Consider the following 27957-nt stretch of genomic DNA (forward strand, 5'->3'; position numbering starts at 1 on the left):
TTTTCTTTCTTGATTTCTTATTTTTTTACCCATTTCAGTTCCGTTGGCAGTAGCAGCAGCAGCACCACCACTCACCTTAGGCGACGGGGCAGTCTCTAGAGATGTGGCCAGCCTCATTGCAGTTGTAGCAAGTCTTGGCAGTAGAGCCACCGGCACAGTCCCTGGAAATGTGGCCAGTCTTACCACAGGCGTAGCACTTGGCCTCAGATTGCAAGCAGTCCTTGGCCATGTGGTTAGGACCGCCGCATCTGTAGCACGACACTTTTGAGCCACCTCTGCCGGCTCCAAGACCAGCACCACCAACGGCTCCTCCAAGACCAGTACCGGTTCCTCTGGACTTTTTGGGGTCTGGGCACTCTCTGGAAATATGGCCAGTCGCATTGCAGTTGTAGCATCTTGGCGTGCTACACTCAGATTTGACATGGCCGGTTTCACCACAGTTGTAACACTGTTTGAATTCCACGGTCTTCGCTACGCTGCACTCAGACTGGACGTGGCCAGGCTGGTTGCAGTTGTAACACAGTCTTTCGGACTCACATTCCTCGGCTAAGTGGCCAATTTTCCCGCACACGAAACAAGCTTTCTGAGAAGACATTGCACTTATTTTTTTTGGGTTATCTTCCTTTCGCTATACCACTTTTCCGGTGATGACACTTCCTACTGGCAACTCCGTCAAAAACCTCACCAAACAAACAAAAAATCCGCTGGAGATCTGGGGAATTTTCCTAATGATTCAGGATTACTGAAATTTGAGTTATTCAACGATTTATTGCTGAAAACTGAACCAAAAACGTTCTTATTCAAGTGATGCTGTTGGTTGTAGTAGCTGTGCTGAAAAAAAAACTCTGTAGCGTGCGATGCCCAGGTCAAAAAATTTTTCAGTATAGTGGGAGCGACGACAATGGCATAGGATAGTGATCTGGGGAAAACTGGTATTGGCATGAGTACGAGTACAGCGGAGGAGACAGAGAGAGTGCGTTCGTGCGTGAGAGAGTGGGGATAGTGATAGTATCTTATGCGCTTCCACAGTGGAAAAATGGGTGTTTCTTGTGTGACATGGTATACTTCAGAGGAGGTGCGGGTTTTCTTTGACTTTTTTTTTCCCCGTGAGAGCCGGATAAAAACTCACAACTGCGTACCAAAAGACACGCTGGTGTATATTGATGTCGATGGAGTGTTCTGTTACATCATCGCCTATCTGTATTCCAAATGGCGCTCTTTTGTTGAAACTTCGTTTTCGGAGATCACTTTGTCCCCGGGAGACACATGAAGTCACGTGTAGCACATTATCACTTTTTTTCTTAGTGTCGCAGGGCATCTTGGACATGTGTCATTTTCGTACGTCACGACAGTGTAATCAGAATCTCAAGCCTTAATAAGCAAGCAAGCCTACACACATTTGGTACCTCTGCGCCAAGCAGTCAACACTTCTCTTCAATCATCTCTTATTGGTAGTGTGTGTCTTTCGCACTTGCTGGTAGCTCATTCTTTTATACTTTGCCTCTTTCGCACCCAAAATGCACAATTCTGTAATGACTCGAAAGGTATTCGCCCTATCGCGCACGAGGTATGTTGCTGTTCCCACAATAACCCTTCATGTGACTTCTATTTCTTCGCCGACACTACCACTACCACCGGAATTTTGTTTCTGTTTCTGTTTCTGTTTCTGTTTCTGTTTCTGTTTCTGTTTGTGTTTCTGTTTCTGTTTCAGCTTATCTCGAGCAACAGCATTATGCACCCTGTAGGTCTTCGAAAAAAATCGATCGTCCAAACCTAGTTTCTTCAAAACGCGTTTTTCATTTTCCATTTCGAACGTCTCCAAGGGATCTCGATCAGCCACTATACGCCCAAACTCCGTAGTGTCCTCCATAACATCCCATGCTTCCTGGGTTGTCAGGTTCATTTCTTCGCAGCAAAGCGCACATAGCAGTTCAGGAGCCAAAACGTACTGTGCGAAGTCACGCACCCCCCACCATTTCAACGTTTTGCTGCTCAGGTTTTTCAAGGTGCTCTCATATGCATTGATAATATCCACAGATATCAGCATCTGTCTCCTTATACCGTAGAACCCGGCTGTGAATTGGTTGAGATCCAGTGTCCGCAGCTCGTTCGTTGTCAAAACAGCATTGTTCGAGGCCTGAAAAACTTCGCGAGCCTTGTGATAAAACATCGAGCTGCGTTCTCCGGTTAGGACCAATTCAAGAATTGGAAGGTGTTTTTTCGCTTTTTCTCTAAGCTCATCTGCAAATAGCATAGGCGGAATTTTGAACATCTTCAAATATCGTAGTCTCACAGCTAGAATCTCTTCGTATTTATCTTTCTCGCGCGACGATGAGGATCTGTTTCGAAGTCTCGGTGGTCGTTGTGATATTGTTTTGTTGGTATCTGGACTCTCCAAAAACGCAGTAATTCGGTTGTTTTGTTCTTCCAATTTCCGCATCTCCTGCAGATCTGTTTCCTCGATGTTTTGTTCTACCATCCGGATGTTTTCTTCTACCATCCGGGTCAACCTCTTGCCAGTACGCGAATGTCTTGTCTTACGTGAATATCCTTCGTGGGCCTTTTTCGAGCTCTCTTCCTTGCTCAAAAGAGCATCAAACTTGGCATCGTCCACAACAGTCGGATCAATTTTTGAGCGTTCGCTCTCGTTCTCTTTACCAGGTGCTGATTTATTATCGTCATCATCGGCGTCATCGTCTCTATCTTCAAATAGAGCACCTGTTTTTTGACTGTTTACTGGTCGTGAGGTAGTCAAAATTTGTGATTTTTTGTGAACTCCTCCTCGTAACCCCTGTGAATTCATTTCTTGGTGTCCACTGCCTCGTTTGCCTTATTCGAGCCTTTGAAAGCGCGACTTGAGTCTAACTTTTCTCAGTTCGATGTTGATTCTACGATCTATTTTGAATTTTCGATTAAAAAAGGTAAACAAAGCCAAGAAACTAACCTCAACAAGAAGAGATCAAAGAAGACGTCTGAATCTGATGAAAATCGAGGTTTAGACTGTTTTTTTTTCATCATTAATGACTTGATACTTACCAGCCAATTAACCATAATGCAAATTTCGTAGTAAAATTCAGTCTAGCGGTGGTACTACAAGAAACGTCCGAATGGTACGAGATCTTGCTAGTTGTGTAAAGGTCCGGGGGTCTCAACACTGCAACATTTGAATTCTAATAAATTATGGGTATTCACAGTTTGAAATTCATTCAAAACTCTAAAAAAGCTTACTTTTGGCCGCTCGTAACAAGCCAATGATTTTAGTTTGCCAGGTAAAGCGGCTGTAGTGTGCACTAAGAAGTGCTTGTCGATCCTTCAGGGTTAGAAACTACTGTTAGATCACTTTGTCACAAACTGTCGTTTTTTCGATATTTTTTGGTGCTGGAATGCATTCAGACGTTCATAGTGATTCTAAAATGAGATCCTGGAATTTAAATGACCATCGGTACGGTGAGCAACCAACGAATTCATACTAGCAACCTATGTCTATTGGAAGGTTTCTACTTTTTGACATCTAAATCTTGGGGCTTCATTCGCAGGTTTCAAAACATCTGTACCAGTGAGCTTACAGTCACAAATTACGATTTCAGCTTATACATATTGGAGGTTGTACTGTAAGATCTTCTACCGCTGATCAAACCGTTAAAGTATTGAAGTATACTGAGCTCCGGAAAGTGTAAATGACTGCATCGATTTCTATTCCGAATACGTTAAGTACACATCATTCAAAAGTTTTCGCGAAATTCGAAAAAAATGTTCTTCCTGATCAGCATTTCTCCCAAGTGAGTTCGCGAACATCATCGAAATCTACGGAATTCACGGATAACCCGAAAACCCCTGTCGGCTCATTAGAATTTCATCCAACTGGTGCATATGTGGTCTACACCAGACTTGATGGCACACTAAATATGTGGAAGCTTAAATCTGACCGAGCGGAGGATTATAAACCATTGACTCTAGATTTAGCCAATGACTCAATTGGTTTTTCAAAATCATGCGTTTCCTGGAGTCCTTTCACTGGGTTTTTGTTTGCCATGGTCGATGGGTCGAGTGCGATACGGATATTTGATGCATCGACAGGCGCGAATATTAAAACCTTGCATAGTGATGACGATGATCGGTATAATGTATGCACTTACGATCCAAACGGGAAATGGCTAGCTACTGTGACACAAAACAATCAGGTCTTGCTGTTCGATGTGGATGCTGATTACCAATTGGCGTGGCGCTCACCTCTTTTAAGATCAGCCAACACTACCCAATCCATACCAGCACCTGCAAAAGAACTATCCTCCTATCACACCACTTCCCTAATTTGGTCTCACGACAGCAGTAAAATCTACGCCGCCTTTGATTCTGGAGAAATCAGGATCTATGACGTTCTTGCAGCTGGCTTACAGGAATTGATCCACGTCTCGGGTCACACGGGCCCTGTGAACTGTTTGAGATTGACCCAGACCGGATCCTACTTGCTTGCTGCAGGAGAAGACACCGTTTGTTCCATTTGGGATCTTTCTTCTATGTGTTGTGTTTTCACTATCAATGACTTCCCCGATTCAATCAGAGATATGGACATATCTCATGGTGAGTCGGTGATAGCTCTAAGCTCACCGAGCTGTATTCAAATATACGCACTAGAAACTCGAGAGTCAATTTACAAGGTAGAGTTCAACAGTTTAATCAGCGGACCCAAATTTCGGTTTTATCCTGGACGCTTGACTTTCATTTCAACCACTGATAATGATCTCGTTACAAAATTTCATAGGCCCGAACCTACCGAGGAATTCACTGGTAATGGAGCTACAGATAAGAAGCCTCGGCCCGATCGCAGACCTGGCATTGGTGGTCGTAGACGAGACGCGGACGCACCGCCTAGAAGCAGATTTGTGAGAAGATCAGCCAGGCGTTAGATCTAATGCCAAATATAATGACATTGGGAGTTTTAAAATTATGTACAGGGGCGACTGTGTCGCGATATTACTCTGTTGATGATATGTCTATGTCAATTGACGACCAAACCAACCATTTTTTTTGTTTGCCTGGTCAAAGGGAACAGAATGGTTTCGTGTCCATCATTTACCTGCCAGTAGACAAGATAATCCCCGGTAGTATGCGTCGTCAACACGTTGCTGAATCTCTTCTTTCGTCAGCCATGCGAAATCGTTGTATTGGGACTTTTGCTTGAGATCAAATCTCCCAGAAACAATGTGAGACTTTATCATGAACTCTGCAGAATCAGCGGCACCCCAAACGCCTGCTGGAGTGTTGGAAACGGTCCAAGTGTTGACATTTGCGCCTCCCAGCTCTCTAAGGCCAGCTTCCGCTGTGGCATGCAATGGTTTTTTTGACTCAGTTTCAATGGCGACTGGGAAGCTGGGAAAACGCCATTTACCTTCTGTGCTTTTTACCAGCAGATACAGCGTTTCGCTGAGTTTTCTTTCAAGACTTTGGACGTCGTTGGTCTGGTCTGCTTCTGTGGATCTTGAATTGGGGACAATGGGTCTAGAAACGCTATCTGCGTCACTTGTCTGGTCGCCAGCGGCGGAATCGAAGTGCTGTGGCAGGTTTACCACCTGTTTGGTACGTCTTTCACGGTTGTGTTTGATGTCTGGGACACCTTGAGGAAACCATACACCAGGTTGTTTGCTGACAGGACCCTTTTGGACCGCCAAAAACCGCTTTTCGGCTAGCGTGCCTCGTTTGAAGTAGTAGTACTGTGGGAAAGTCCACATCAGTCTCTTTTCCAGCTCACTTTGGTACTCATAGTACTGTTTTTCAAGCTTGTTCAAATCCTGCGTGATGATCGGAATCCGCGATAATATGAGACCCGCTCTGATTCCTGAAGGCTTCAGCGTCGTTGCCAATCCTCTCGATGACACTGTTTGTAGCCTCATTGGTAGCGTTAGCTAAATGCAAGCCACTGTCGTCGTCCGGTTACTTTCTTGTAGTCAGGTTGAAGATTTGGATTATTTCGACATTTTTCAAGCTCATCGTCGCCAACTTTCTCTAATGTATTGATTTACATGTAGTATGAAGTGATAAGTGTACGGGAAAATTTTCGAGCATTGTGTCACGTGACTCGTAAAATAATGTACGGTGAGAATTATAGCACGTGATTTGGTTTTGAAGAAGGAAACATGCGTGTTTGTATAGTTATCCGGAGCAGCAATCATTTTAATGAGGTATTACATTTGCGTTGTTTATTGCCAAGCTATGTTTCATTTCCCGGCAGCTCATTTTTGATGTTTTCTGATGTGACATCGTAACCGCAGCACACACTTTTTGATAAAAAAATGGTAATCCATGATAGATTTAAATGTCTGAAAATTTACTATGACCATCCCGTCGCGCTCCTAGCGAACGAAAATGCCACATTGACTCTGAGTTTCTAAACTTTTCGATTTGAGCTTACGCGTTGATAATGATAGTATCTTTTACTGACATCGATGACAGCGTCATTAAACCTATTTAGTGATTTCTGGTGTTTGTAGTAACATCAACATGGCTTGAAAGGACACACACACACACACACACACACATACATATACACATACACACACCCTGCTCACTATACATTGACTGAGATTTTTCGTATTCCTGCTTCGTCTCACTCGCGCTTTCCGGTTACACCTGTGTCAGTTACACTTTATTATACAATACACGATTACTATATATCTACCACTTCAATATTTACCGCCAGTTAACCCACAATTTTATTTTTGTTGGTTCAACATGCTCATCAGCGAGTTTAGCTGTGCTGTGGGGTCAAATTGGGATTGTGGAGCTGGAGGAGCTTGTTGGCCGCCATACATTGCCGGAGGTGCTTGTGGGGGCATCGACGCTGGCATGCCGTAAGATTGCATTGGTGGAGACGCACCATAACCTGCAGGTGGGTATTGAGCCTGAACAGGCACTTGGGCCTGCAATGGCACTGGGGCCATCTGGCCGTAGAATTGGTTCTGGTTTGGAGAGTTGCGGTAAGCAGAACCTCTACCAACCGGTTTCCCAGACTTGGGCCCGTTTCTACCACTATCGGTAGGCATTTTTTGAGAAATTGCTTTGGACGAGACCCCCTCTCCAACGACTATATCAGGCTCTTCAAAAGCTAAGCCTTGTTGTAAGGGCTGGCCAGCCGTACCACCCCATTCCGCATGCGTTGTCCATTTTTTGTCGGCGTCGGTTAGTCTGTGAAGCGGAATGACACTGTAACCGTGCTGGTAGTCGCAACAATCTCTCGGTCCGAAACCAACACCCCATCTGGTCCTGAGTGGTGACGATCCATCCTTATTGAAATTGTTTAGAATGTTTTCTGCTTCCTGTCTGGAGTAGACCTTCACAAATGCATGCTTTCGAGAGCTGTTCAAGATAACACTCTGCACTTCCCCATACGGCTTCAAAACATGGGCTATGTCGTATTCTTTCATAGAAGGGGGAACCCCTCCTACGAACAAGGTACGACTGAAAACCTTAATGTGGTCCGGTGGGACAGTGTGGTCTACTGATACAGGCTTGGGTCTGAAGTGGTGACTACTGGGTATGTTTTCTTCGCCCGGGTACAGGTGATGATTGTTGGACGCGTTAGGACCCTCGGAGCTCCGATAGTTTTCTCTCCGTGGAGGACTACGAGATCTGGTTCTTCTTGTAGAGTTGTTATAGCGATCACGTCTGTCTTCTCTGAAGCTTGGAATCTGCTGATCATTTCTGTTCATTTGGTTAGTTGGTCTTGAGATTGGTTGAGGCGGCAGCGCGAAACCGGCTGGTGACGGTTGTGCCGGTTCAGAAATTCCGATTTGCTGAAGATTGACCAAGAATTGGAACAGAGCCGCCTGCTGTGATGTTGAATCTTCAGATTGAAGTTCTGCTGGAACAGCGACCCTAGGAACATTGGCTAAAGGCTGTAGGTTGCTCAAAATGTCAATACATCTTTCGGCAGGGTCCTTTGACAAGACAAAAGAATTATTTGGCTGCGCAATTACGATATCAGTGGCGACAACAGCATTGCTGCCAAGAGGTGAAAACCATTTTGCTCTTACTGCGTTCAAATACCCCTTCTGGAAAAGACCACTGCGGTCCCAAATGTCGATAAGTGTCCTTATTTTTTCCTTATGATCCTCGTTACTGTTGCCAATAGCGTCGCCCAAAAGCTCCTGGATGGCTTCTCCAAGAAGATACACACCGTGGGCACAAGAGCCTTCTTTGGCGTTAGGCTTGATGTAGTCGTCTTGTGCGCGAGCCTGCTCGAGATATGCTCTACCGATCGAATCTATAATGTACAAGGAGCCAAGTTTGTGGGTTGCAAGCGTTTCGCGCGAGTAGTCGATGACCAATTGCATAAGTTGTGGCTCCTGGTCCACATGGTCAAGAGCATAGGATGTTAGTTTCTTAATACGGGAACCTGAAATACCAGATTTCAAGTCTTTGAAAGACTGCAACGTAGCTACAAACTCGTCTAGTTGATGGTTCTGCATGGTTTCTGAGTTGTTGTTTCTGTTGCGGGGGCGATTTTCTCAGTCTTTCACGATTATGAGTGTTTGAATTGGAAGTTTACAGCAAGTCCTTTTCTTCTGGAGCGAACACCTTAATTTTTCCCTTTTATTCTGTGTTATCCTTAAGCTACCACTACTTTAGCTGACCAAAGCCAAAAATGAAGAAAAGTAAAAAGTCAGAAAATAAAGAAATGAGAATTTCAAAGAGATAAAGGAGATGATCTATCGGAACGGTTCAGATTATAGCGGGCTTGACGATTACTCCAACAAGGCTTCTTATTGTGCCAATCTAGTTCAAGTTGTAGCCGTTTTTACCGTGAAATTTTTACTATTCACAGATTTTGCTAAATTGCTGCGCTAAGTACAATGCTCACTTCTATCTATTTTCCCTTGTTTTTGAGCCCTTAACCAAGAAAAAAAGGTATCGTAATAGTGAGAATATTTTGGAAATTCCTTTCCTTATATAGTTTTTTTTTTTGGGACGGCCACAAAAAATGACACTAAATTCAAGAGCCGGGTAAGTTTTGAGTTTTAAATTGGATCTTGAAATGGAATATGAGCTAGCTAGCTCATCGCATCATGTCAAATATTGAAATGTAATCAATCTCTGACTACATTGAGCGTCAATTGAGTCTTGATATTAGGCTCTTTGGAGGGATATTCAACCGAGACTTACGTGAATGTCAGCTATTTACAAGCTCTCGATCCAAGGAATTCGTTCATTCGATTCCAACGAACGAGAAACGATTGAATTTGGAAAACCTCTGACGCTGATAGTAGGAACCAATGGATCGGGCAAAACAACAATTATTGAGTGTTTGAAATATGCTACCACTGGCGATCTTCCTCCGAACAGTAAGGGGGGAGCCTTCGTCCACGATCCCAAAATCACGGGCGAAAAAGACGTTCGTGCTCAGGTGAAGCTGGCCTTCACGAGTGCGAACCACGTTAACATGATCGTGACACGAAACATCCAACTGCTCGTGAAAAAGACCACTAACACATTCAAGACCCTCGAGGGCCAATTGGTGGCTCTTAATCGTGGAGAACGCACTACGTTGAGCAGCAGAGCTGCAGAACTTGATAGTCAAGTTCCGTTGTACATGGGTGTCCCGTCTGCCATTCTCGACTATGTAGTGTTTTGCCACCAGGAAGACAGTCTGTGGCCTCTCAGCGAGCCTGCAAATCTGAAAAAAAGATTTGACGAGATTTTTCAAGCTATGAAGTTCACCAAGGCGCTTGATAACCTGAAAACTATCAAAAAAGATATGTCTGTGGACATAAAACTGCTGCGGCAGTCTGTAGAGCATTTAAAGATGGATCGTGACCGAAGCCGATCCACTAAGATTAACATTTCAACCTTGGAACAAAAAATTGAGCAATACCAAGCTCAGGCTAGCAAAGCGGAGCAGGATCTAGATCAAATCACTGAGCAATCCGATAGGCTTTTCAAATCCAATCAGGAGTTTCAGCAGGTCTTGAGCAAAATGGACGGTTTGCGACACAACAAACGGTCTGTTCAAGAGCAGATTGCCCGCTTAGAAAGCACCAGCGAGCCGCTAGATATGTCATTGGCAGATCTCACTACACTGATCGAAAATTTTTCTTCCGCACTGGAGGACAAAAGACAACACGTCGAAAGCTTGAAAATGGAGATTCAAACAAATCGGCGTTCATTAGATGAGGCTCGTGATTTGCATAGCGCGCTGATTTCCAAACAAGGTGGTTTGAAAGCTAGGAAAGCAAATTATCTGAATTTCAAAGAGCAGTTGGTAAGTGTGACGCAGGAGTTGCGCGATAAACATACCATCACCGGTGAAAATCCATCGGTGGAGCTAAACGCACTTCTAGAAAGCACGGAAAAGGACCTATCACTAATCTGTGCTCAAAATGAAACAGAGAAGAATATCTACAGGAAAGAAATATCTGAATATGAAAATTCACAAACCAAGGAAGAACAGCATTTAATATATTGTCAAAATGACAGAGATAAGGTTTTGATTGCATTGGAGTCTCTAAAATCCAAGTTTGGCAATATGTCGTCTCTAGAAAGCGAATTAAATAAAGAGATCGAGAACGTTGCATTGTATGAGACCAGGTTAAAAGAAAAAGGAGGTGAGGACGAAATACACAAACTTACGTCTCAAATAAAAGAAAATCAGGCTAAAATTTTGATCTTGGAGGACGACCTTGCGAGGAATCAACGAGAGCTTCTCAAAGTGAATGAGCAAGCGGAGTTAAACGCTCGATATTCTTTATTGAAGAAGAATGTTACCCAAAAAAGAAGTGAGCTCAACCATATTATTTATGAGCTCTCAAAAAATCATGAAGCTCGGCGGTGGAAGCTTGATGTGGATTCAGACCTTGACCTTACGTTTGCGAGAAAGTATCTCGATTTACAAAAGCGAGTAGCAAATGTCAAAAAAGAAAATGAAGATGTCGCTAAAGTGCTGGCCCAGAAGAAATTCGTCCGTGGATCCTGCGAACAAGAGCTGAGAGAAACCGAAAAGAAGATTGAGTCACTGGACGAGAAGATTAAAAGAAGTCTTCCAGAAGGTTGCGTTGTTGATGATTACGCTGAACTTCTACGGGAAGCAGAAGAATCTTATCGAATTGCCGTCGAGAATCTGAAAATGCACAGAACAACGCTAGAATTTAACCTAAAGGCGCTCGAAGTTGCGAGAAACAATAACTCTTGTTATTTATGTCAGAGAGAATTCCACAATAAACAAGAACAAAGCGCCCTGTTGACTGAACTTCAAGCTAGAACAAATACTGAGTACGAAGACACTTTGAAAACAGTTATGTCAGGGGAAAAAGAATATCTTGATTCCTTAAGAAAACTTGAAGCGGAATTCTCTTTAATGAAAGCATCTTCTCAGAACAAGACTGCGTTAGAGTCACAGCTGAAGGAGCTCACTTCCGTAATGACAAATGAGGAAGTAACTTTGGCGGAAAGCGACGAAAGTCTCAAGGGAGTCAATCTCGAATTGGAGCGTGTAGAAACTTTACGACCTATAGTGGAGAATTACTTGAGATTGCGCAAAGAACTTAAGTTTGCCGATGGGGATCTTCAGGACGTTTCAAACGAGTTGCGCTTGCATAATGGTGAGGGGAGCAATGTGGCGACTGTCGAGGACCTACAAAACAAGCAAAATCAGATACAAGATTTACTCAGAGATTATAGAAGGAATGTCGTGGACCAGCAGGAGGGAAAAGAGCAGAAGACACGAGAACTTAACAATTTGCTCAACCTCATAAAGGAAAAGAAGTTCAAGATTAACGATCTTGAAAGGCAGCTAAGTGACAGGGAAAGTGTAGCTTTCTCTATACGTGAACACGAGAGTTCGGTAACACAGGTTGAAAGTATGATGAAATCGGTGAAGTCTTCTATCGAAAACTTTTTGGTCAAACTCACTACTTTGAGAGCTCAAATGGAATCAAAGGAGAACGAGGCATCCCTGGAGGAATCGGAGTTGAAACGGAAATTAACATTTTTGAGAAGCAAATATGATTTTGTGGTAAAATTGACGTCTGAAGTCAAAGAGTTCGAGCATACTTATGCTTCACAATTAGACAGCTCAGAAGAAGAGCTCAAAGCCGCCAACGAAAGCATTAAAAATCTTTCTGATGCTATCGAGTCTCTTAATAGTGAAATAACGGCCGAAAGCCGTAAGATACATGATTCATCAAATGAACAGAAAAACATTAAAATGAATATCGACTTGATAGAGCTTAGATCGAACCTCGATACTGTCAACCATGAACTTTCTAATCTTGATGTGCAAAACGCTGAAGCGAAACGCGATCAATATCAGCACGAATCGTCGCGACTCAGAAGCCTGTTTGAAAGGCTATCTGCAGATAATGCAGGTAGAATGGGAGAAATAAGACAGCTTCAGAATCAAATACAGTCATTGGTGGCCCAGCTCGATAATGACTATCACGACATTGACAATACTTATCAAAAAGAGTGGGTAAAACTTCAGACCAAGTCTTTGGTTACTGATGACATTGATATGTACTCTAAAGCCCTGGATAGTGCGATCATGAAATATCACTCCCTGAAGATGCAGGACATCAACAGGATCGTTGATGAGCTTTGGAAGAGGACCTACAGTGGTACGGATGTCGACACGATAAAAATAAAGTCAGATGAGGTGACGACGTCCACGAGGGGCAAGTCCTATAACTACAGGGTCGTCATGTATAAACAAGATGCTGAATTGGATATGCGAGGAAGGTGTTCGGCAGGCCAAAAGGTTCTAGCTTCTATCATAATCAGGTTGGCGTTGTCGGAGACTTTTGGCGTCAATTGCGGTGTTATCGCGCTCGATGAGCCTACCACAAACCTGGACGAAGAAAACATCGAAAGCTTGGCTAAATCCTTGAATAACATTATTGAATTCCGCCGGCACCAGAAAAATTTCCAGCTCATTGTGATCACACATGATGAGAAATTTCTGCGTTACATGGGTGCCGCCGATTTCACCGACCATTTCTACAAAGTGAAGCGCGATGATCGTCAAAAATCTCAAATTGAGTGCGTGGACATCAATAGAGTCATTAATTGAAATGTCACCTCGCCTGTCTGCGCCTCATTTCAGTTGGGCGTCAACAATTGAACGATATTTCCGCTGAACTTTGGCCATGTCTAGATATACTTCATACTTTGCTGCTAGCAGCCTGACAACCCTATCGTTGTTTTTAAGGGAAGGAAGTATTGCCACATCCATGATTTGTGTGTCTTCAAAGCTCTCCGCTACAATGCTTTGCAAACATTCATTGACGTATCTTGATTTGCCTAAAAGATACGCGCCTCTCACTCCCATCAAGTCAGCGCTTGTCGTCGGCCTTTTTACTGGAATATTACCGTTTACCAAAGAAATGAGAGAAAGCAGCCTGGTATTTTTGGCTTGACTACCCGATACCATTATGCTTTGTATGTCCGAACCAAAACAGTCTCTGATTTGCTTTGCTTGAAAAGCTAGAAATTCAAGAGTTGCGACGTATTTTAACATAAGATCTTGTAGGGAAATATCTGTAGTTTCGCCGATGAACATCCCTGTCATATTTGGATCACAAAAAGGTGTTCTGTTTCCCTGCAATTCGCCATATGTGAACTTATGTTTGGTCAAGAAGTGGATCGACTCCCCTGTTTGACGCTCGGCTTCTTCAATAGAACGTTCGATCACCTCAAACAACGATCTTCTATCGCCTAAATGCCGTTGTGCGGCTGGATGGGACTTGAAAAGGTGTTCAAGGAGCTTTCCTGTAGTTGATTGACCTGCTTCGTAAACCGACCAGACGTCACCAGTAGGCCCATCTATAATATCTGTAAATGGGCCCCAGATACCTGGTATACAGTTATTAGCGTTAGGTTTGGCGTAGAGATAACAGGTGGATGTACCTGCTGCCATGAACAAAGTTTGGTCGGGTTTGGGCAAACACGTAGCAAACCAGCCTGCATAACAATCGATACAGCTTGCTACTTTAACGGGGCTCCACATTTTATTGATTCTAGAGGGTCCAATCCTAACGTTATTAGGCAACTCGACAGAGTTCCTATAAAACTGACCATTCCAACCTCTGACTTCGCCATCATGGCCAATACCATTTTTGTTTGGTCTATTGAGTAGCGGTGTTGCATCCCACCTATACCTTTGAGCCAATTCATAGGCAATAAAGGTATGGAGATCTAAAACTTCGAACGTCTTAGAGCTGTCAGATGGCAATGTCTTCAAAAAGGCCATCAGTTTTGTAACACCCATCTCTGGGATGAACCCACCTCCCATGTACTGTTTTTCGACACCGTTCAGTGCATTGAGTTCCTGGGCCTCGTTTGTGGCAGAGCCGTCCATCCAGAACACAACGTTTTGAACTGGCTTTGATTCAATTTGATAGAGGCTATGAGGTGTTAAACCTTGGGTAATGTCGTCATCGAATAATGCCAGAGAGCAGGTAGCCGCGACTCCACACGATTTGACCGTCGAAAGATCAATGTTAAGAATCTCGATACATTCAACAATGGCATCTATGATCTCGTCTGTACTCTGAGTAACTTTTTTGTTTCCGTGGGTGTAATATGGTACTGGTTTCGAGCCAACCGCAACCAATTCATTGGTAGCGAAATTGTACGCTCCAATACGAACTTCGGTTGACCCCAAATCGATTCCTAGACCTATCTGCATGCTTGTTTTTTATCAAATGAACTTGAATTCAAGTAGTTAGTCCGCAAGAATCCTGCTAGATCTTATTTAAAACGTACAACTTTTAAAAGCGCATAGAGGAACTAAACCTATCCTAGCATAACTGAGCGTCTTCAACTTAAGTCTTAACGTCCACCACGTCTGACTCTTCTGCCAGTTTCTGGGAGTTTGAAAGGGACCTTCATCGTAGCTATCTTGTAAGTAGAGGCGGCACTTTTTGGAATTCCAAATGCTTCTGCTTGGGAAACGGTCGCACCTTTAACAATAGCCCCAAGGTTTTTGAACAGACTGACGATCTTTGATGGTTTGAGTCCCAACTCCTGTGCGAGGGGTGAAATCTCGACAATGAAATTGTCCAAATGCAAAATGATGGCTAGGATAAAGCACAGTAGTTTATCTTCTCTTTGTGGGTCGATAAAGAAACCGCGATCCCTGGAACGCCCATATTGACCGGCCCTGTTTATTGTGAATCTTTCCAAAATGCCGTCAACCAGCATTTCGGGAGGGGCATTCAAGTTCTCTAACAACTTGACTTTGTCACTAACTCGCTTGTTCTCAAAAACTCCCAGGAGCAAGGACACATAATACAAAAGCTGCAATTTAGTCATCTGTTGGGCCTGTGTTAGTGTCGCCAGCTTCTTAGCAACATAAGGAGATTTGGTGTAAGGGAAGAGCTCGAGTCTCGCGGCTTCGTCCGTTTCTTTCAGAACAGCCCCGACGCGAATGTACTGCCACTCCTTTTTCGGTATTATATTGTGGATCGGATAGATTTGCTCCACATCTGTGGCACCCACGTTTGCCTCTGGTGTGGTTCTGTCCTGTTCAGACACTTGCTGGAGCTCTTCTCTCGAGGGCAAGTCCTTCGATGCGGTCTTAACAGAGTCCACGATATCAACCGCAGAATCTACCAGCTTGTCGGGGTCGATTCTGTTGCGTTCGATGTCTGCAATCGCTTTTTTCGCCTTCTTGGTACCGAACGCTTCACCCAAAGCATTCCTCAGAGCCCCGGCACGCAGATCTGTTTGTTTGATATCGGGACCCGACAAATCTTTGGTTGCTTTAGGTGCCACTTTGGCAGTCAAAACGGGGGCCTTATGCAGTTGGATCCTTCTTGTGGAAGGATCATAGATGCCCACCAAATACTGGCTACTTTCGTTGGAGTTCACGTCGGTACTCCCAGCGTACTCCACCCGTTCGTTTTCCCCATGAATAAGAAAACTGTCAGCCTCATTTTTTGAATGGAAAAGCTCAAACTTTGTCTTCTTAGGAACTTGGATGCCCTTGAAGAAGGCCCCCACGGCCACAGAGGGCTCTGATTCCAGTTTTTCAACCTCAATCGAACTAAATCCGCGTTTTTGGGCCATGTCCTATAGTAAATTCAAAAGTTACCAAAAACTAGACAAAAACCACGCTAAAAACTTCAAAAAAAAACCATGCAATTTGCTGACAAGGTCTATTTGAGGATAAGGAGTAGTAGTAAGTGCAGAAGCCTTTTGGTTTCTATCGTTTGACAAGTTTAAGAGTTGATCTTTTCTAGCTCATCGCATCGCATCTTTAAATTTCGGAAAATTTTCAAATAATTAATCCGATGAGCTGAAAAATTCCCAGGCGGTTAAACTGCGATGCCTTTTAGAACAGATAAAGCTGTTCAAAGTCGCTTGGGGTAGAAAAGCTTCGAAAAATATCGACTCAGGTGCATTATTTGGTGCATCCTTGAGCCTTCTCTGGAGCGGCAAGAAATTAGGACCATAGGAGTTTTTTTAGATGGAAATTTGAAGAACTTTTGAGTTTGGCATAATTAGTAAAAGAAAATGGTTCTACAGGCTTCACACTACGAAATCCTCGGTTTAGAAGCAAAATGCGACATATCCGAGGTTAAAAGGGCATATAGAGAGAAACTTTTGAGCTCCCATCCAGATAAAAATCAAGATCGTAAGCAGAGCCCGCAAATAGGCGATGGTGTTTCTATCGAAAAGATTAAACAGGCATATCGAGTACTTTCTGAGCCGGAGAAAAGAAAGCGATACGATTTGCTGTTGGCTGAATCGTATAAGAAACATGGATTCCATAACACCGGAGAAGGTCTCGATTCCTTCTCTCTGGACGATTTTGATTATTCCACCGATAGCGAAGATTTCAGCATGGACTGTCCGCGATGTCAGGCTAAGAAAGGTTTCGAGCTGACAGAAGACATGCTCGAACAAAATGCAATAGAAAGTCCAAATGGAGGATACCTCATCGTAGTGCAGTGCAGTGCGTGCAGTCTATGGCTCCAGGTCACATATGATGTCGTTGAAGACTAAATTGCGACACCGTTTGGTCTTTTAAAAAAAATCACACTCATTAAACGCCCCATTACAAAACGTTCTACCTACTCGCTGTCTACAAGTGATATAAATGCCTTTGCCATTGCTTCAAAATCGGTCATTAGACTGACATGGGCACACTCGGAAGCAATCTTGGCCACTACAGGAAAACCACGCGTTTCCGGCAATAGCCATTTGTGGTGTACCACGCCATCCCCGGGACCGTAATAGAAGTCGTCGTATTGACCACTCTTTATCTGGGCCTTGTTATTGACCTTTGCCCCGCGTACTGTTGGTATGCGATTGCCATAAACAATTGCTAGAGGTGGATATTCTTTACCTTGGTCATACTCAAGGCTCTCGAGAAATTCGCGAGTTTCTTTCAAAGTCCTTTCCAAATACTCTTGGCATTTCTCAAAAGGTGTAACAAAACGGACCGGTTCTTCGTTACTGCTCAATGACCTCATCATGTCCACATGTGGGATTAAGCTGAACTTGTCTTTCTCGGTCGAGTTCATTTGGACAACTTTATCTTCTTCATCTTTGAGCCGCTCATTGCTCACCAGCGGTGAAAGGCCGTATTCTCGCCATACTTTGGGATCAAAAAAATCTAAATCGTAACGCTCTAATGTATCTGTGTTTGCAAAACATCTTCCGTCAAAAGGCAAAAAATAGAAACTGCTTCGCATGAAAAAGGTGGATTCGGCGCTCAGGATGCTTTTGTTGAAAATTACCTCATCTCCAAATTTCATTGGACCCAAGATGTTGGGACATTGGCTCGGTGACCCAACGTATATAATCCCTCTTATCAAATGAGTGTTCTCTTGAAGTACTTTGTGGGCAACTAATCCACCCATGGAGTGTGCAACGAGAAAGGTCCCTTTTTTAACTTTTTGATTTTCGTATATTTCGGTCAATCTTTTGGTCAAATCGCTAGCTGGTATGTCAAGCGAGAGTCTCCAGTCGTAGCCAAAATCCTCAACTTCTACATTAGGATTACTTCTTAGTCTTTTGATGAGTTTCTTGCATACGTCGACGGGCCCTAAATGAGTTAGCATTCCGTCAGGATAAAGCTTAGATTGAGCTTCACGTTCTGAGTTAGGTTCGGGTCCAATCAACAAATCCACTTTGCGAATATTGAAGCCAGCACGTATTGGCAGCCAAATTCGGCGTTTCGTATTTGAATCCCGCAAGATGCTTCCTCTATATCCGCCTAAAAAGACAACGTTCCCTTCTAGCTCATCCCAAATGGTTTCCATTCTGTCCAAGGGGTAACCATCATGCGTGGTAGCTTGTTGGTCGGTAGAAAGCGATTTGATTGTACTAAGTAAAGCACCTGGTGTCAAAGCCCTTTTTACTGCTCGTGCACGAACATTATCAATGCCCTTTTGATTTTGGAAAAGCTCAATCTCTTCAATAGATGAAATCGTTTCCTGTCGTTTTAGTTTTTGCTTGATTTTCCTTCTACGCTTCAATTGAGCTTTGTCGTCTGATGATGCAGGAAGCAAAGTCTTGCGTAAGTTGCTAAACGGTGCTACCGGGATCAGCGACTTTCCGCCAAATGGAAGGTTAAATGTGAAAATGGATGTGTTTTGTTTATTTACATTAGACCCGTCGATATCTTCCGGTGGAGGTTTATTATTGGACAGATCAGTTTCTTCCTCATCATCCTCCTCTTCTTCTTCTTCTTCCTCTTCGTCATACGAGGGGTCTGAGTCAAAGTCATCTCCATTGGTATCGAGATAGCTACCTGTCACGGGCATTCCATGAGCCCAATATTTCTCAGACCCGGCTTGATGTTCCAAATTTGACTCGTTGCTTTCCAATGTTTCTTGACTTTCCGTAGAGGTAACCTCACCGGGACCGTTCAATCCGGTGTGTATCATTTGAGATCTTCGAAAGTTTCGACGAAATTACACAATGACAGGATGACCCTTGTTTTGGAAATATATGCCTCGAGATTAACTCTGTTTTCGTCAAGATTATCCTACCAAGTCGATATTTCTTGGCGATCTTCATGTAAATGCATATACAATCTTTCAGCTATAAAATATATATATAATAATATATACGTATATAATAGTGCAACAACGATAAAGAAGTGGTTAAACTCCTCAAAGAACACAAGTATAGGCCTTAGAAACTCAATTCCTCGCCTTGTGGTTGGAGTTTTCTTTGGTATCGGAAAAAGCGATTTTCCGCTGTCAAAATGGGGCTTTTTTGGGCTGTTTTGGAGCTCTTCTACTGATGTAAGTTGCAATACTGGCAAGGTAGTTGTTGTTAAAACCGCTAACTGTAAAGCAATATTAAAGAAGAATGGTAAATTGTGGAGGACAGTTTGGAGAATTTTTTGAAATAAAACCAGGTCTTTGTTACGCAATGATTCCGAGATCCAACATATCTAGAGAGATCCAACATATCTAGAGAGATCCCGTTCCAGCAGATCTATAGAAAAGAACTAATAATGCCAGAACGAAAAAAGACTTTTATCCCTAGCCAAGTGCCAAATAGCCGACATCACAACATCGTGTGTGTCATTGGGTGTCAACAAAGTATTCGATATTGGTTATAGTACTCCACACGGGTAAAACTTTTCCAAAACTGTTAAAACCGCATTATAACGGAGAAACCGCAATTTATGTTCGATAATACTGCGTAAACGCTGCTAATTCACATTCAAAACTACAATAACAAACTTGCCAAACGCTATAACGAGAAAACAAGAAAAGATGAACAGAAGCGATGGAAAAAGCGCAATGATGCCTGATACTTCTTGGGCCCCTAGATATCGCGTCACTTGATTCTACAATCATCAAAGCGAATGCCTTCCTTTAAACACTTTTCGTTGCAAAAATGGTATGGTCACGTGCTGTGTTTTTAACCATGGCTCTTTTCAATTTATATCACCTGATGATGTACAATTGTAGTTGAAATGCAATGAAGTTATGGATTTTCAGCTTTCCATTAGTTAAACTCAAAAAACTAGTCCAGCTTCTCGAAAAGAGCTTTTCCCAATTCCGTTCAAGGCTTTGTTTACTCCCTTGTCTGTTATAGACACGTTTTAACCTTCAAAAGGGGAAAATCTGGTTTCTTTCGCGGGTTTATGGTCAAAAACTTCGGTCTTTTACAAACATTGAAAAACCTTGGGAAGCAAAAATTGAGCAGAATGTCCACTTCTACGGGCACCAAAGTCAAACAGCCTTCGTGGTTGAAACCTCAGAAAAATGATGTAGAGGCTGTTTTGAAGCTTTACAACAGCTTGACCAGAAACAAAGAAGAGTTTATTCCAAGATCTGGAGGGAAAACTGTATCATGGTACTCGTGCGGTCCTACGGTCTACGATTCTACACACATGGGCCATGCAAGAAACTACGTTTCTATTGATATTAACAGGCGTCTTTTACAAGACTATTTCGGCTATAACGTTCAATTTGTTCAAAACGTCACAGACATTGACGATAAAATTATTCTTCGTGCACGTCAGTCCTACCTGTTTGACAAATTCGTAGCAGAAAACCCTGTTCCTGATTCTGCTGTGCGTGAAAAATGTCTGAAAGCTGCTGTTAAGTTCATTTCGGATAATTTGAATTCCGAAGTTACGTCATTAAACCAGTTTGAAAATTGGTTCAGGTCCCTTGATATTTCCAAAGAAAAGGAAGCCAATCCCAAGTTTGGTATGAACTCATCAGCAGCCCAATTGGCTGTGGAAGCCTTGAGTTCCAAGGAAGGAGATGACGCAAATCGTTTTTACGGAAAAATCAAAGATGTCCTCATTCCAGTTCTAGATCAAGAATCTGGAAGTACTGTGAATGACCCAGAAGTTTTCCGTGCGCTGCCTGCATATTGGGAAAGGCAGTTCAACAACGATATGTTGTCTTTGAACGTATTACGGCCATCTGTGACCACTAGGGTGTCTGAATATGTTCCCGAGATTGTTGAGTTTGTGCTAAAGATTATAAAAAATGGTTACGCATATGCAGCTAAGGATGGGTCGGTTTACTTCGATACCGGAGTATTTGATAAGTGTGAGAATCATGAGTACGCTAAGTGTCAGCCGTGGAATAAAGGGCAGCTACTTTTAATCAATGACGCGGAAGGCTCCCTCAGTGACTTTTCAGGTTCCAATGGCAAACGGTCTCCGAATGATTTTGCCCTTTGGAAGGCGTCAAAGCCAGGTGAGCCTGAATGGGATTCTCCGTGGGGCAAAGGTAGACCCGGGTGGCACATTGAGTGTTCTGTGATGGCCAGTGATATTCTTGGTTCTAATATCGATATTCACACTGGTGGTGTCGACTTGGCCTTCCCCCATCACGATAATGAACTCGCTCAATCTGAAGCTTGCTTTGATAATTACCAGTGGGTGAATTATTTTTTGCACACTGGACATTTACATATCGAGGGACAGAAGATGTCGAAGAGCTTGAAAAATTTCATTACTGTTCGGGAAGCACTGGAAAAATTCTCCCCCCGCTTACTTAGACTCACTTTCTGTTCTTCTCAATGGAATAATCCTCTGGATTTTAAAGAGAGCTTACTTACTGAGGTGAAATCTTTTGAACAAACATTGACCAATTTCTTCCGAAATGTTCGTGCTATCAACGCAGACCTAGAGCATAAAGAAGAAGCAGGACAGTATGTCTCCAAGAAGCTAGGATCCAAGGAAAAAAATTTGTTAGAAGATTTTGAACGTTACCAAGATCAAATTCACAGAGCGTTCTGCGACAATTTGTCAACTCCTGTAGCTATAAGAAACATTGGTGAACTGGTTACCAGATCTAATTTCTATATCGCGAATGTCGGTAGCGATCTAAGAATTGAGCCGCTGATTGGCGTTGTACGTTACGTCACTAAGATTCTTGGGATTCTTGGCTTTTCTACGAGGCGCGATGGATTTGGATGGGAAGATGATGGGATTAAATCCCAGTCTTCATCCTTCAACCGTGAAGATGTGCTAATGCCTTACGTTAAGTGCTTGTCAAGTTTCCGTGACGAAGTTCGTCTTTTGGCTATCAATTCAGCGCCAAGTGCTGATCTCCTTAAACTAACAGACAGAGTACGCGATTACGATATTCTAAATTTGAATGTTTCGATCGATGATAGAAGTGATCAAGCGTCTTTGGTAAAGTTTCTAACACAGCAGGAGAAGGAAGAACTTCAGAAAATTCTCGCAGAAAAGGAAGAAAGACAGAGGCAGAAGGAAGCCAAAAAACTTGAACAAGCGAGAGCAAGAGAGTTGAAAGAAGCCGAAAGAAGAGCGAAGGCAGAGGTCGCGCCTCAAGAAATGTTTCGTGATGCTGAATTGTATTCCGAGTGGGATCAAGATGGCCTACCTGTGAAAAACAAAGATGGTTCTGATGTGACTAAATCTATGTTGAAGAAACTGAAGAAACAGTTCGACCAGCAAAAAAAACTTCATGATGAATATTTCGGTTGATAAATCGCTGCTCTTCCTCAGGAGTTCATACTAAGAAAGCTTGATCTTGTTTATGTATCTTTCTAATTCGAGTGGTCGTAACTCCACAGCTTGCCGGATAATTCGATGGTTTTTTCTGCTAATTTGCACCGAATCTAGGATTGGAAGCTGTTCACCTGGTTCACAATTAACTTTATTCTGATAGCGTTGCTCACATCAAAGTAGCTTAAAATACTTGAGAACCTATGCCTACTCGTTGGAGCTTTGATGCTGATTTCTTGTTTTTCGTTTTTTATTCCTCCAAGGTTCTAAAGAAGAAGTATATTATTTTACCAAGCTCTTTTCAATAAGTGGTACATTAAACAATATACAAGATAAGACAATGGTTGAGGATAGGTTGTATGTTAATGTATCTAAGTCTTGTATGGTTTTCCTCTTGCTGACTAACGGTATTGGTTCGATAGAACGAGATCTTTGGACGCCCTCGGTGGGGTGGAGGATGACATTGAGAAAGTAGAAAAAGAAGTTGAACTTATAAGGTTAAGCAAGCTTTCTCCCATTTATGAACGTCGTTCAAGGGCAATTTCTGGGGTTGATGGGTTTTGGAAGGTTGTTCTCTCTCAACATTCAGATTTTGCCAACTACGTGCGTGCAGCAGACTTGAAGTATGTTGATTGCATCAAATCGATTGACATTAAATGGCTGTGTCTGGAGAATAAGAATAAGGATTACCGCGATGTAGCTATTTCTTTTGAGTTTGAAGGCATTGATGGAGATTTTGAAGCTCAAGTGGTTACTAAATACTTCACAATTGAACATGACACGTCCATGTTCAAATACAGAGGTAAACGCACTGAGGAAGACGATTTGAGGGATCAGGAGCTGGGTTTTCTTACGAGTAAACCCTGCGCGATTAAGTGGCCAAAGAGTTACGACGGTATAAATCCATCGCTAGTCAGTGATAAAACTTCGGCAAAGGGTAAAAAGGACTATCGCACTGGCATGAAATCATTTTTCTCCTGGTTCATGTGGACAGGGTTAAAGATTGGAAAAGAGTTTTCTAACGGTGATGGATTTGCAAACCTTTTGACTGACGACATATTCCCAAATAGTACCAAGTATTATACTGAGGCGCAGGTTGACTTGGAAGACGAAAATATTGACGATGAGGATATCAGTGATGGTCCCATTGAAATGGACTCAGAAGAGAGCGGTTCGAACGGAAGCTCCGATGAAACTGGGACTAGCTCCAAGAAACGGAAACTGTAGAAATTCAGTTGAATACGTTGTATAGAAATTAACCAAAGCCTGAAGTTAATAATCCAAGTCCTTGGGTGCGTTATGGAAGGTCTTCCGGGGAGAAACGTGACGTTTGTCGTTTGTTTGTCTTTTGGAAGGATTAGGAGCAGGTTTGTGAATTTTGTTTGGTTTCTTTACGGTCCGCGATTGCTGAGCTTTTTGAAAAGCCCCAAATGGGTCATCTCTGGACAGATCTGCATTTCCTTTTGATACATTTGTCTTCCTTGTAGGTTTGATGTCATTTTGCGATGGTGAGGTGTTTTTCGAGTCTTGAGGACTTCGAGATTGTTGTGCGTTTAGTAATGATGCTTGTATTCGTTTTTTGCCCAGTAGGAAGTCTTGATTTGTTTCTCTTGTCGCTGCTTCGTCGTTGTACATCCAATCCAAACCGGATTTCTGTTCCTTATTTGTTGCTCCATTTCTTGTCAGTGAGGAAAGTTCATTGATTTGACGTTCTTTTTCTATCTCCTGTTGTCTTTCCCGGAGGCGCTTGTTTTCTTCTAGTAGTTGTTGTTCGGTTTCCCATACCTTCTTCTTGTTTTTTAATAGATGTGGGTTCCATGATTTCAGGAGGTTTAGGTCTCCCGTACCCATTTTTCGATGTTCTAGGTATAATAGGTGTGTCCGCTGGCTTCGGAGAACGTATTGGGGGGGTCTTCCTGGTGAGTTTTTGGGATCCAAGTTTCTTCCCAGTTGTCGACGATGCGATGAGATGGCTGTTTCGTTTACAATGCCTTGAAGTTAGCATTATATTATAGCTCTAGGAGCGACCATAGCGCTAAAGAGAATAGCAATGATGTGGATGTGAAACATCTGGCAGGATTGAAACGGCTTGAACACTTTACAAGTATGAGCTTATTTGATAATTAGTAGTTATAGAAAAATGATGTTGAGCAGAGCCTTTGGCACGGACAGCACTTTGGTGAATGCCAGCTGCGGCACTCTGTCTTTCATTTGGCTGTAAAATCGGGATAGTTTTGAAGGAGAAAATAAATGTGAACGCAGCACAACCAAAAAATGATGAAGCCCAGCTGGCTTCATATTCGACGGTTTAGAAACCGTGGATTTTGATGTTTTTCTTCTTCATTCCCAACTGGGTGACCATGAACTCACAAACCTTGACTCTCTGGTCACCTTGCATTTGGATGATCTCTCCCATTTCTTCATCTTTAACGATGTTGCCGTTGCAGGCGAAATCCTTCTTGAGGACCTTTAGTATTCTTTTTAGATCATATTCTGCGGGAACACCTTGCACTGTGGTCAACGTCTTTCTTCCGTTTCTTTGTTGAATACGGATGTGGATGTAGTTGGCCGTAGTAGTTTCGTTATCACCTGTGTCTGCGAAAGGATCGAAAGACTTGAGGTTTTCAATAGACATATATATAAAAAGAAGATGTTTTTGGTTTGTTAGATCCTACTTGTTGGAACGTCAAGGATACCGATCATAATGTATTTTTGTTATATATGAAAATTTTCTAATGTATAGGTGATCTTATTAGCTTGTGTCGTTGGATACGGGGGGTTAAAGTTCTTTAGACGTTTTGAGTTTTGAATAGTGATCTTGAAAGTTGAAGCGGTTTGCGGTTGTAAGGTACGGTTGTTTGATGTTTTGGCAATGAGTGATGTATATAGTATCGGTTGTTCGGTTAGTTTCTTGTCATGATAATTCTATGATTGTTTGTGGATTTTGAAAATGTTGTCGTTCGTTTTTGGTGGTTCAAACGATGGTTTTTGACTAGTTGTGAATGTCGTGGATGGTGTTGCGTATATGTTGTGTAAGTGTTGTGAATCTTAGGTGCTTTGTTTGTGGGGTTTTGAATTTGTCTCTGTATATTATTTTAATGACATTTAGGTGACAGTTAATAAATGAAGTCATCGGAAGTTCCCGAAACCTGGTTATGTACTGTTGGAAATAAGTGTAGGTTTTGGTTTGATGTACCGAACTGATTGAATTCAGACATGTGTGATTTGTCGATTTGATATAAGATGTTGGTATTGTGGAGTATTGTGAGTTATGGGAGGTTTGGTTTGTAATGGAGTCTTTGTTGTTTTAGATAAAGTTCTTCGTAGTTCGTAGTAAGATAAGGAGTAATTTACCGGTTTTGAGCTATGAGACGTCGTCTTTTGAACATCCAGTGGTTGGAGAGGTGATTGATCTTATTGTGCTCTGAGAATTTTACAATGTTTAAAGTCAAGATTTCACACAATATTATTAAAGAAGATTGATGTAGGAGTTAGTTGAAAAAAAAGTACGTTTATGACAAGCTTGCGGAGTGTTCTTTTAAACTGTTGTTTCTTTCGTAGTAATTTCTGAAGAATGAGGACCGTACAGTTAGTTTCAGGAGATGGTAGATTCAATGGAGTTGGTGAGAGTGGTAACGTCAGGATTTTGGTAAAAATTTAATCTTTGCAGGGTTTTACAAAATCGTTCAAATAGTGTTAGCTGCATATAGTAAAACCGTTGGACCATTAGGAGCGAACATATAGTTAGATTTCCCTCTACTCAGCGAAGATCATGTAGTCCGTTTTATAGTCTGTTTGACATGTCATGGAGTACGAAACTGAATCTGTATGGTTTTAATTTTGATAGGGGCCTAAGATTTACGAAGCTACTCACATCATATTCTTGTACCGGTTCAACGCCAATTGCCATGTCTCGACTTGATTTGGATGTTGAACGCGCTGTGAGGAAGGCGTGTTCGTACGAGGAAACTGCTCCTAAGCGAAAACACGTTCGTGCATGTATAGTTTATACCTGGGATCAGAAATCATCGAGAGCGATCTTTAATGCATTTAAAGTTCAACCACTGGCCCAAGACGAAATTTCGTTGTTCAAAGGTCTGATAACAATTCATAAGATATTGCAGGAAGGGCATCCCTCAGCTATCGTTGAGGGAATAAAAAATCGCGACTGGATTGAAAGTTTAGGCCGTATTTATGATGACCATGGTGGGAATGTATACGGGCGACTTATTGCTCAATATGTTGAGTTTTTGTTACAGAAGCTTAATTTTCATCGTATTCACAGAGGGTTCAATGGTACCTTTGAGTATGAAGAGTATATGTCATTGGTTGTTACTTCAAATCCTGACGAAGGTTACGAGTCTATATTAGACCTTATGGACCTTCAAGATAGCTTAGACCTATTTGGTAGAATCGTGTTTGCCAGTATTTCGAGTGGCCGAAGGAACGAGTGTAAAATATCAGCGTTGGTCCCGTTGGTCTCTGAATCTTATGGGATCTACAAATTCGTAATGTCGATGATAAGAGCCATGCATAGCCAGACTGGGGAGGGCGATGCTTTGGAGCCGCTGTATACTAGGTTTTGTGAGCAGCACGCAAGACTGTTTGAGTTTTACGCTGACTGTTCTTCCATGAAATATCTCACTGGATTGATTAGGATACCTAAACTTCCTAGTTCTCCACCTGCAATTGAAGCGGGTGATGAGGAAATTAAATTGAGTAGGCCAGCAACGAGGCTTTCAAATCTTGGCAGTGAGAGCAGTCGGGGCGGTTCTAGAGTCGATGTTAATACTTCTAGACAAGGAAGTCAAGTAGGACTCTCTAACAATGGAGCTGTCGGACTTGCTAGTACCCCACAAATTACTGGGCAGTATGGTAGCTTCATTGCTGACAATAGTGGAATTCAAGGCCAGCTTCAATTCGAAAGGCAGAAGAATGAAGAGTTGAAGCGTCAAGAAGAGATGATAAACGCTCAGCAGCTGCAACAGCAGAGCGAGCTGGAGGAACGGAAACGCGCGTTTGAACAGGAAACACAAAGACAGTATCTTTTACAACAACAGGAGGCTCAACTGGTTGCCGAGAGGCAGCAGCAATTAGCATATCAAGAAAGAGAGCAGGCAATATTTGATCAAAGAATGAGAGAAGAGCAACAATTGCAGTATGAAAGAGTTGCTCAAAATGCCCAGTTTCATAATGATTTGAATGCGTTAAGGGAGCAACACGATCGTGATCAAGCGATGCTACAACAGTACGATGGTAGGGTTGCAGCGTTGGAGAAAGAATTAGAAAATTTAAACTTGAATTTTGATAACCAGTATCGAAATCACGAAGAACAGGTGAGGTCGTTAGATAAAGGAAAAGAGAAGTATGAACATTTGGCTAGTCTGTACTCTCAGTTAAGACAGGAGCATCTAGCAGTGTTAAAGAAATTGAAGTTGTCACAACAGAAAGAGAGCAGTGCTAGAGAAGAAGTAGCGGGGCTAAGAGGTGCAGATGCGGGGGAT

General features: G+C 42.6%; 14 protein-coding genes and 1 pseudogene across 15 annotated transcripts; 6 read left to right on the forward strand and 9 right to left on the reverse strand.

Annotated features, from left to right (window-relative positions):
* Nucleotides 1-76: 76 nt before the first annotated feature.
* On the reverse strand, nt 77-595 carry GIS2 (LALA0S11e02586g1_1; the record flags this gene model as incomplete). The annotated part of the gene is made up of 1 exon (XM_022775205.1): nt 77-595. The coding sequence occupies one exon, from the start codon at nt 593-595 to the stop codon at nt 77-79; it is 519 nt and encodes a 172-aa protein (XP_022630580.1).
* A 999-nt stretch (nt 596-1594) lies between these two features.
* RTC4 (LALA0S11e02608g1_1) lies at nt 1595-2803 on the reverse strand (the record flags this gene model as incomplete). The annotated part of the gene is made up of 1 exon (XM_022775206.1): nt 1595-2803. One exon carries the CDS (start codon nt 2801-2803, stop codon nt 1595-1597), a length of 1209 nt encoding a protein of 402 aa, XP_022630581.1.
* Nucleotides 2804-3677: 874 nt separating this feature from the next.
* On the forward strand, nt 3678-4907 carry TEX1 (LALA0S11e02630g1_1; the record flags this gene model as incomplete). The annotated part of the gene is made up of 1 exon (XM_022775207.1): nt 3678-4907. The coding sequence occupies one exon, from the start codon at nt 3678-3680 to the stop codon at nt 4905-4907; it is 1230 nt and encodes a 409-aa protein (XP_022630582.1).
* Nucleotides 4908-5069: 162 nt separating this feature from the next.
* Nucleotides 5070-5891, reverse strand: MRPL17 (LALA0S11e02652g1_1; the record flags this gene model as incomplete). Its single annotated transcript, XM_022775208.1, has 1 exon — nt 5070-5891. One exon carries the CDS (start codon nt 5889-5891, stop codon nt 5070-5072), a length of 822 nt encoding a protein of 273 aa, XP_022630583.1.
* An 819-nt stretch (nt 5892-6710) lies between these two features.
* On the reverse strand, nt 6711-8465 carry NRD1 (LALA0S11e02674g1_1; the record flags this gene model as incomplete). Its single annotated transcript, XM_022775209.1, has 1 exon — nt 6711-8465. One exon carries the CDS (start codon nt 8463-8465, stop codon nt 6711-6713), a length of 1755 nt encoding a protein of 584 aa, XP_022630584.1.
* A 698-nt stretch (nt 8466-9163) lies between these two features.
* RAD50 (LALA0S11e02696g1_1) lies at nt 9164-13057 on the forward strand (the record flags this gene model as incomplete). Its single annotated transcript, XM_022775211.1, has 1 exon — nt 9164-13057. One exon carries the CDS (start codon nt 9164-9166, stop codon nt 13055-13057), a length of 3894 nt encoding a protein of 1297 aa, XP_022630585.1.
* A 24-nt stretch (nt 13058-13081) lies between these two features.
* MPA43 (LALA0S11e02718g1_1) lies at nt 13082-14674 on the reverse strand (the record flags this gene model as incomplete). Its single annotated transcript, XM_022775212.1, has 1 exon — nt 13082-14674. The coding sequence occupies one exon, from the start codon at nt 14672-14674 to the stop codon at nt 13082-13084; it is 1593 nt and encodes a 530-aa protein (XP_022630586.1).
* A 143-nt stretch (nt 14675-14817) lies between these two features.
* RPA49 (LALA0S11e02740g1_1) lies at nt 14818-16056 on the reverse strand (the record flags this gene model as incomplete). The annotated part of the gene is made up of 1 exon (XM_022775213.1): nt 14818-16056. The coding sequence occupies one exon, from the start codon at nt 16054-16056 to the stop codon at nt 14818-14820; it is 1239 nt and encodes a 412-aa protein (XP_022630587.1).
* A 447-nt stretch (nt 16057-16503) lies between these two features.
* Nucleotides 16504-16995, forward strand: JJJ3 (LALA0S11e02762g1_1; the record flags this gene model as incomplete). Its single annotated transcript, XM_022775214.1, has 1 exon — nt 16504-16995. One exon carries the CDS (start codon nt 16504-16506, stop codon nt 16993-16995), a length of 492 nt encoding a protein of 163 aa, XP_022630588.1.
* Nucleotides 16996-17063: 68 nt separating this feature from the next.
* On the reverse strand, nt 17064-18884 carry LALA0_S11e02784g (LALA0S11e02784g1_1; the record flags this gene model as incomplete). The annotated part of the gene is made up of 1 exon (XM_022775215.1): nt 17064-18884. One exon carries the CDS (start codon nt 18882-18884, stop codon nt 17064-17066), a length of 1821 nt encoding a protein of 606 aa, XP_022630589.1.
* Nucleotides 18885-20101: 1217 nt separating this feature from the next.
* Nucleotides 20102-22432, forward strand: CRS1 (LALA0S11e02806g1_1; the record flags this gene model as incomplete). The annotated part of the gene is made up of 1 exon (XM_022775216.1): nt 20102-22432. The coding sequence occupies one exon, from the start codon at nt 20102-20104 to the stop codon at nt 22430-22432; it is 2331 nt and encodes a 776-aa protein (XP_022630590.1).
* Nucleotides 22433-22793: 361 nt separating this feature from the next.
* VPS75 (LALA0S11e02828g1_1) lies at nt 22794-23680 on the forward strand (the record flags this gene model as incomplete). Its single annotated transcript, XM_022775217.1, has 2 exons — nt 22794-22810; nt 22876-23680. 2 exons carry the CDS (start codon nt 22794-22796, stop codon nt 23678-23680), a joined length of 822 nt encoding a protein of 273 aa, XP_022630591.1.
* A 45-nt stretch (nt 23681-23725) lies between these two features.
* CWC25 (LALA0S11e02850g1_1) lies at nt 23726-24304 on the reverse strand (the record flags this gene model as incomplete). The annotated part of the gene is made up of 1 exon (XM_022775218.1): nt 23726-24304. The coding sequence occupies one exon, from the start codon at nt 24302-24304 to the stop codon at nt 23726-23728; it is 579 nt and encodes a 192-aa protein (XP_022630592.1).
* Nucleotides 24305-24761: 457 nt separating this feature from the next.
* On the reverse strand, nt 24762-25088 carry SUI1 (LALA0S11e02872g1_1; the record flags this gene model as incomplete). The annotated part of the gene is made up of 1 exon (XM_022775219.1): nt 24762-25088. The coding sequence occupies one exon, from the start codon at nt 25086-25088 to the stop codon at nt 24762-24764; it is 327 nt and encodes a 108-aa protein (XP_022630593.1).
* A 1273-nt stretch (nt 25089-26361) lies between these two features.
* LALA0_S11e02894g lies at nt 26362-27957 on the forward strand (annotated as a pseudogene). The gene has a single exon. A coding segment is annotated over exon 1 (1596 nt).

Source organism: Lachancea lanzarotensis, scaffold LALA0S11 (genome assembly GCF_000938715.1).
Source record: "Lachancea lanzarotensis genome assembly LALA0, scaffold LALA0S11, whole genome shotgun sequence".
Lineage (NCBI taxonomy): Eukaryota > Fungi > Ascomycota > Saccharomycetes > Saccharomycetales > Saccharomycetaceae > Lachancea > Lachancea lanzarotensis.